General features: G+C 47.2%; 1 protein-coding gene across 1 annotated transcript; it reads right to left on the bottom strand.

Moving 5' to 3' along the window:
* Positions 1–794: 794 nt before the first annotated feature.
* On the bottom strand, positions 795–6,069 carry LOC134299433 (uncharacterized). Its single transcript, XM_062982223.1, has 2 exons — positions 4,303–6,069; positions 795–1,074 (listed from the first exon to the last, which is right to left on the bottom strand). Exons 1-2 carry the CDS (start codon positions 5,848–5,850, stop codon positions 1,033–1,035), a joined length of 1,590 nt encoding a protein of 529 aa, XP_062838293.1. The 5' UTR covers positions 5,851–6,069; the 3' UTR covers positions 795–1,032.
* Between the last annotated feature and the right edge of the window lie 2,323 nt (positions 6,070–8,392).

Consider the following 8,392-nt stretch of genomic DNA (forward strand, 5'->3'; position numbering starts at 1 on the left):
AAAGCTAGGGTTTACACTTAAAAATGTACCTGTCCCAAATTACATACAAATTCAACAAACATAACCTATCTTGTTCGTAACTTGGGGACTGCCTGTAGTGGCACAATTATCAAGGACAGAAGATACAAAAAACAAATTTCCCATTGGTAAATGAACATGTGCAATCATAGATTCAGTCTGAATTCATAAATGAATTGTGAGACTTTCAGATGAATTTTGTGAATAGCTGGAAAAAAGGCATGTTTTCATTGTTTTTCAGACATAGTAAACACTGGCAATCACATTTATAGTAAGTGACTGTCAACATATCACAGTCTATCTGAGGTTTCAGATATTCACAAAATCCATCTAGAATAGTCAACATCCATTAAGGTATACTTCACTGTTTATGCCAAACATTATGTTTTCAATGTATTTTGTTAATAAGCAACATTCTTACTCACTTTTCTGACAAATGACAATACATTTTAAGTTGTCTATATTAAAGCTGCTTGAATAAAAATACTTTAATAGCTTGATTACATGGATTTTAGTTGATTAACCAAGCTTTGAGTTAGTTTTGCACAAATTTTCGTAGGAGTCACACAATAACTCTGAGCCAAAAAGTACCTTTTTATTTTTAGATAATAACTAGTGTCATAATATGAAGTAGCATAAAGAATCTGATGAAAGAAATAATTCCCTGTTCTCATTTGGGAAAATTTAATTAGAGGGTGAGCGTGATTTCACACTAAAATAGTAGTATGGACTGTCAGCTCACCACAGCCACTCCTGAATGAACACACGAGACTCTCTGTGGTATCACCAGGAACTTTTACTGTAGGAAACATGAACATCAGAAAAGCCAAGAATGGGAGGCTCCGGCCAACCCTCCTTTATATACCCTCCCCCTCATTTGAACCGTCTCTTCCCGCTCAGTAAAACCCCGCGCAAATTCCCCGCCAAGTCCATCAGCCGTTTCTCCTCCGAGTCCTGGGACGCAGGTGTCTTATCAATGTCAGTGACCCTGAAACTCAGAGCCACATCCAGGCTCTAGTAGCAGGGTTCTGACATGGCGTCCTCCTCCCCTTCGTCCTGGAAGGAAAAGATTAAACACAACTATTGTTCTCCGCTGTCCAGAGTTCCTTTATACTTTTTTAACAGGCTGCAATGGAATACCGGGTGTACCTTTCCTAGGTCCTTTGGTAGCCTCAGCTCATAGGTCACTTCGTTTATTCTTTTTGCTACCCTGAATGGCCCTATATAGCGTGGAGCCAATTTCTTGGATGGGAACCCCAATTTCAGGTTTTTTGTGCTCAGCCAAACCAGATCTCCTTCGCCCAATTTGTCCCCCTCTCGGCGCCTACGATCCGCAAAGAGCTTGTACTTCTTTTGTGTTTCCCGCAATGCCTCTACCACGGTTTGCCACCCTTGCTTGATTTTGGCCGGCCATTCCTCGTCGGTCTGGCCCTCCCCTTCCTTCCACTCGGGTAGCCTGGGGAAAGGTGCCACCTCCTGTCTGTATACTATTTCGAATGGGGCACGACCTGTGGCCGAATGTACGGCCCCGTTAAAAGCCATCTCAGCAAACGGAAGAAGGTCCGCCCAATCATCCTGTCTATAATTGGTGTACATCCTTAAGAATTGGCACAGTGTCTGTTGGGTACGTTCGACCCCCCCGTTGGTCGCGGGATGAAAGGCCGAGCTCAGGTTCCTTTCTGCTCCTAACAGCTGTAAGAATTTTCCCCAAAATTTTGCAGTAAATTGGACTCCCCGGTCACTAATTATCTTGTCGGGACACCCATGTAGGCGATATACATGCTTCACATACAAATCAGCAAGTTTTTCAGCTGAAGGGAGTTTTGGCAGAGCCACAAAGTGTGCCTGTTTTGAGAATAGGTCCAATATTGTCCAAATGTATCTGTGGCCTCTGCTGGGGGGTAGTTCGCCTACAAAATCCATGGCTACGCATTCCCATGGCCTCATGGGCTCCACCACCTTCTGCAATAGCCCCTGGGGCTTCCCCGGTGGTGTTTTTCCCTCTGCACATAATTCACACTGCGTGACGTACCCCCTGGCGTCTTTCCTCATTCCGGGCCACCAGCATTGTTTGGCCAACAGTTTAATAGTCCTGGTGGGGCCTAGATGACCCGCACCCTTGTTATCATGGTACTTCCTTAACATTTCTCGTCTTAAACATTCAGGAATATACAATTTCTTATTTACAAACACCAAATCCCCACACAATTCTCCCTTTTCTTTGTTTGTTTGTAACCATTTGTCCATTCCATACGCTCGCTTCAACTCTTCCTCCCATATTTCTCCTCCCCCCGTGGAAATGGCAGTACGTTTGTTTTCTTTGGCCGCTTGTGCTCGAGTTAGTACTGCCAGGCCCCATTGCTTATCAAGAAAAATACTCCCTTCAGATTCCTGAATTCCTCCCCCGTGCTGAGGCATCCGAGAGAGAGCGTCAGCGAGTATATTATGTTTCCCCTGGAAGAATCTGAGTCTGAAATCAAAACGGCTGAAATATTGGGCCCATCTAATTTGCTTCGCTGATAGTTTACGAGGGGATCTTAGATACTGTAAATTTCTATGGTCAGTCCACACCTCAAACGGTGTTCCACTTCCTTCCAGAAAGTGTCTCCAGCACTCTAGTGCTTTTAGAATAGCTAAGGCTTCTCTCTCCCAAATCGGCCAGTTTTTTTCTGTATCGCTAAACTTTTTTGACAGATAGCCACATGGCTTCAGGTTCCCCCCCTCGTCTTTCTGTAGCAGAACTGCCCCATATGCCCGGTCTGACGCATCGCAATGTAGTACAAAGGCCTTAGACATATCAGGGTGCTGTAGGACAGGCTCCTCAGTAAAACGCTTTTTAAGGGCTTCGAAAGCTTCCTGGCATTCTATTGTCCAGGTCAGTTTGGCCCCTGGGGCCTTCACTTTGGCTGTTTCTCCCCTACCTTTAGTCTTTAACAAATCCGTTAATGGCAAAGTGAGGCGCGCAAAGTCCTTGATAAATGTTCTATAGAAGTTTGCGAACCCTAGGAAGGATTGCAGCTGCTTCCGTGTTTTGGGGGCTTCCCACCCCCTCACGTCTTCTACCTTCGCAGGGTCCATCGCCACTCCCTGGGAGGAAATCCTATACCCCAGAAAGTCTATCTGGTCTTTATTGAACTCGCACTTGGCAAGCTTCGCATACAGTTTTGCTTCTCTCAACTTTTGCAGGACTTCCCTGACTAGTTCTATGTGTTGCTCCTTAGTCCGAGATACTAACAATATGTCATCTAAAAAAACAAAGACTCCCTTGTACAACAATGGATGCAACACTTCGTTGATTAATTGCATGAACGCGGCGCCTCCGCCGCACAAACCGAAAGGGAGCACACGATAATTGAATAATCCGAATGCACAGGAGAAGGCCGTCTTCCACCTGTCCTCTGGTTTAATCTGCAATTTATGGTACGCTTCAATTAAGTCCAATTTAGTGAATATCTGTCCCTCCGATAACTGGGCGATCAAGTCCTTCACTAAAGGTAGGGGGTATTTATTTCCAGAACTGATTGCATTCAGGCCCCTGTAGTCAATGCAGAGCCTCAGCGTTTGGTCCTTTTTGCGCCTGAACAACACAGGCGCCCCTAGAGGGGAATTTGAAGGCTCTATGAAACCCCTCGCTAGGTTTTTATCAATGTATTTTCTCAGTTCCTCCTTTTCCCTAGCCGACATTGGGTATATTTTTGCCTTAGGAAGCTCTGCTCCTGGGACTAGCTCTATCTTCACTTCAACTCTCCGCTTCGGTGGGAAACTGTCTGCTTCCTTCTCATCAAATACGTCCACAAAATCCCGATACTCTGGGGGTAATTTATCTGCCAGTTCTGCTATCCTGATAGAGTCTTCCTCCCCCCTTTTCCCCGGCTCCCTCTCCACTTCCTGGCTCCCTCCTTCCAACTTCATCCTGAAGATCATGCTCTTATCCTCCCAGTTGATTTGCGGGTTGGCCTGCCCCAGCCATGGCATGCCTAGTATAACATTATAGCTGGCTATTTGTGATATCACAAATGACACCTTTCCTTCCCAACTCCCTATCTTACACTTTACATCTTCGGCACTGTACTTAGCTAATGATCCCGATGCTGTGGATCCGTCCAACTGCGAAAAAGCTATTGGGGATTCTAGGTTCGTTCTTTCGCATCCCAATCCCTCGGCTAATTCAGGGGAGATGATGTTCCTGGAACATCCACAATCCACAAATGCTTTGCAGGTTGCTTGTTTGCTGCCACTTTCCAGCTGAATGGGGACCACTATCATGGCTTTGTCCTGACTTACCAACCCCCCCGAGTGGTGCCTCATCGGTGGTTCTTCCTCGGCGCGTTTCCCTGCCACGGCTCTTGGTTTGGGCGGGCCTCCGCCTTCCCCTTTTCTCTGCCAGCACTCGGCAGCCCTGTGGCCCAAACGGCCGCACACGAAGCAGCCCCTCCTGCTGGTGCTCACGTTCCCTGTCGGCTCCGTTCTCCTCCCGGCTGGGGTTGATCCCTCCTTCCGGCTCCCCTCTTTCATCTGCGGCCGCTGCTGTAGCCCTCCTCGGTGCCTCCTCGCCTGGGCCAGCGATGTCTCGATGCGCCCCGCCAGCTGAATCCATCCGCGCAGTGTGTCAGGCTCATCACGATGCACCGCCCAGGAGAGGATCTCCCGCCTGAGCCCCTCTTTGAAGAGTTCTATCTTTGTCACTGCAGACCATTCCGGCACCTTTTCAGCGAGGCATTGGAACTCCTCCGCATACTCAGATACCGACCTCTGCCCCTGGGAGACGGTCTTCAACTCCTCCCTCGCCCGGATCTGCTCCAGTGGATCTCGGAAACGGGTCTCCAGGGCCCCCATAAAGCGTCGGAGTGACCCCAGACATGGGTCGCGCCGCGCGTGTAGTTGAACGTACCAGCTGGCCGCTCCCCTCTTCAACACTGCACCAATGGCCCGTACCCGGCTGGATTCCGTTCTAAAAGTGTGGGCATTGTCCTCCATATAGCCCCTCACCGTGGTCAGGAAAAAATCCAGTTCAGAGGACTCTCCCCCAAACTCGATCCTTAGTTCCTCTCGTCTCGGTAGGGGTCCCTGTGGTGGCAATCCCCAATTCTCCGCCCGTCGCAAGCCCCCTTGCGGGCCAGTGGGCCCCGCTGCTGCTTCCCTTTGTCCTGTGCCACGCCCGGCATTCGCCAGGGGCACCAGGGTCTCAGTTGGGAGCGTAGCCGGGATTCTCGGAGGCTTTTCCCCTTCGTCGTCACTCTCCTCCACCCGCGTCAGGCTCGTTTGGATCTTGGGCCGGGCACCGGGCTCCTTTCGCATTTCCCTTCCCTTCGGTGCTGGGAGGTCTGCAAAGCCCTGGCTGCTTCCCATGCTCACGTCCCACATTGAGCTAGCCCGGAGTTCCCTTCCTCGCTCCGGCTCCGCCAAAACCGCCAGGCGCTCCATCGCCCTCGACATCACTGCCAGGGTGGTCTCCATCGCCGACATCCTCTCCTCCAGAAACACCATCTTTTGCGGGCCTGGGGAAGGTGAACCTTCCTCTCCTCCGGTGCTATCTCCCCGCACCACTCCGCGCCTCTGGGTTACCCCATTTGGCTGGGCATAAGCGGTGGATGACGCCAGGGCCGCCAGCTGGTGGAACTCAGCGTCCGTCTCGGGAGTTGCCCTTTCCGACCTTCCTCCTCCGGCGCCCAAGAGCTCTTCATCCTCCACTTGCATGTTACACCTCACCGCTACAGCGGGATGGTGTCCGTATTCTTGGCTTAGTGTCAGCTCACCACAGCCACTCCTGAATGAACACACGAGACTCTCTGTGGTATCACCAGGAACTTTTACTGTAGGAAACATGAACATCAGAAAAGCCAAGAATGGGAGGCTCCGGCCAACCCTCCTTTATATACCCTCCCCCTCATTTGAACCGTCTCTTCCCGCTCAGTAAAACCCCGCGCAAATTCCCCGCCAAGTCCATCAGCCGTTTCTCCTCCGAGTCCTGGGACGCAGGTGTCTTATCAATGTCAGTGACCCTGAAACTCAGAGCCACATCCAGGCTCTAGTAGCAGGGTTCTGACAATGGACTAGCGGGAAAAAGAAGACAGGAACCTTTCTTCAATGAACTTTCTTAAATTAAGTCATTTTAAGATCCAGGAAGAGTTGGGGAAAGGAAGTAGGATGCTCTCTCTAGTTCAGGGATTAGTTCTATAAGCATATCATGGATCCACCCCAATTGTTTCAAAAGAAAAACATACTACTCATTTAATTTGAAAACCTTTTAATCAATTGAAATTTGTTGCAGCAATGCTTCACAAGGAAAGTCTGTGGCAGAGAAACTGACTCCACTAGGTTCTACTGGTCATATAAGTTTGAGTGAAAGCATGGATGGCCTCTAGGCAGAGAGGAATGATGTGGCTTGTTTACATTTTAATAACTTACCAAATTTTGGACTTTCAGATAAATATGCAAACAAAGATCATATACAAATGCACAGTAAAATGTTATCACTTACATAAAATGGCAGAATCAGAGCTTGCTTTATGGATTTTCTGGGGAGGGTGTATTTTCAAGCCATGGATGGTTGAATCCATAGATGCAAAAATCCATGGATATGGACGGCCAATGGTAGATACAATGTTGTTTAAATCTAAAAGTTCAGAATGGACTTAATTTAAAACCAGGGTGAATCAAACTGGAAGCCTGGAAAAAATGACAATCTAGGCTTCACAGATGCATCAATAATTTGCATTGCTTCATCCCTTGATACTTGAGCCCTCGATATCCACTGGGGTTTGGTTTGACGAACACCCCACTCCTCCCCGGATACCAAAATCTGTGGATGCTAAAGTTTGGTTTTATACAACGGGACAGTAAAATGATGTATTTTATATAAAATGACACGTTCAAATGCTTTTGGGTTTTTTTTAGAATATTTTCAAGCTGTGAGTGATTGAATCTGTGTGTACAGAATCTGTGGATACAGAGTGCCAACTGTACTTGGTTATCCTTTTTCTACATTTCCTGAACTATGGGTTTAAATGTGATAGTAAACAAACATTTCTGCTCTAGGGCTTCCAAGACCTTCTGTAACTCTCCACAATAAGTTTCCCCTCTTTTTTCCTACCTACTGCCATGGCAAAGGAGTGATAATGGCAGAAAGTCCCCAGGCAGAAATGCCTTTCCTGAGATATGGAATACCTTGTCTGAGGATGTAAAAGGGGTCCACAACACCTATATGCCCATCAACTGCTATCTTCAAGGCCTTAGGACTGCTCCCTTAATAAGTCAACATGTGCAGAATACAATTTGTCTCTATTACACATCTCTATGCAGTGTGCAATTTAAAAATTGTGCTTTATTTCCAATAGTTTGAAGCTTCACTTCATTATGCTATTCTTTGCCTCTCTTCATGACAAGCAGAAACAGAATTGTGACTATATATACAGAATATTTTTTATTTTTAGAAATATTTTCATCCTGACAGATATTCAAGGATTTCATGGCAGTGCACAATAAAAAAACAATTTCGAATAACAAAAACCATTAAAATGTGCAACACATAAAAAAACAACAGCAGAACAAAGGTACAGATTTCAGTTAGGGTACATCTAGATAGGCTCAAATACTGAGACCTGTCTTGGTTTCCGCAGGTGATCAAACGACACCTCAGGTAAAAAATGAATTAATTTGGAACAAATCAAGGTGGTTTGTTCCGAATTATTTAGATACCCCATTAGATCAGGGCCTTCCTTAAAGACCCGGGTCTAATGAGGTATTGGGCCTGTGGAGACTCACTACCAGGACTACCCAGAGTGAGTCCCCACAGCCTTATCACTTCTTCGAGTCTCCAAAAGCCTGGAGGAGCAGGATGGTGCCCCCCCCCTCATCTCCCAGCTCCCCATTCTCTCTCCCAAAACTTACTCCACTGGCTTCCTAGACACAGAGGGCCTCTCTGGAGAGCTGAGGTTGCTTCAGAATGACTCTGGAAAAGAAGGGGGAGAAGGAATTTTCTCTCTGTGCCTGGCAAGCCTGTGGAGTGAGTTTTGGGGGAGGGAATGGGGGACTGGGGGGTAGCTGGAGGTTCCCGGGTCAACCTGCAGGAGGGAAGTCCCAGGGTTATGGGATGGGGGTTGGGACTACAATGTGGGCAAAAATTGATTAGTTTAACCCATTTTCACCTGCATTTTAGTCATGTTTGGAGGCACCCTTAATTAATAACCTGCTAAGTATTGAAAATTCAACACAGCAGTTTTTAAATTTCACAGAAATTTATCAGTGCCTTGGCCGCACATTCTTAATTCCTTTTTTATATGTGTGTTTGAGCATGTTGTACATACATATAGGCATGCACAGAGAGAAGGAGAGAGGAGGGGCGAAAGACATTATGATACATCTCCAAAGTGTG

Source organism: Anolis carolinensis, chromosome 5 (assembly GCF_035594765.1).
Source record: "Anolis carolinensis isolate JA03-04 chromosome 5, rAnoCar3.1.pri, whole genome shotgun sequence".
Lineage (NCBI taxonomy): Eukaryota > Metazoa > Chordata > Lepidosauria > Squamata > Dactyloidae > Anolis > Anolis carolinensis.

Coding starts and splice junctions, on each gene's coding strand:
- LOC134299433 (XM_062982223.1), bottom strand. CDS start 5,850: ATGTTCATGTTTCCTACAGTAAAAGTTCCTGGTGATACCACAGAGAGT. Junction 1,075..4,302: donor GGCACCACTCGGGGGGGTTG/GTAAGTCAGGAC, acceptor TTTTCCTTCCAG/GACGAAGGGGAGGAGGACGC.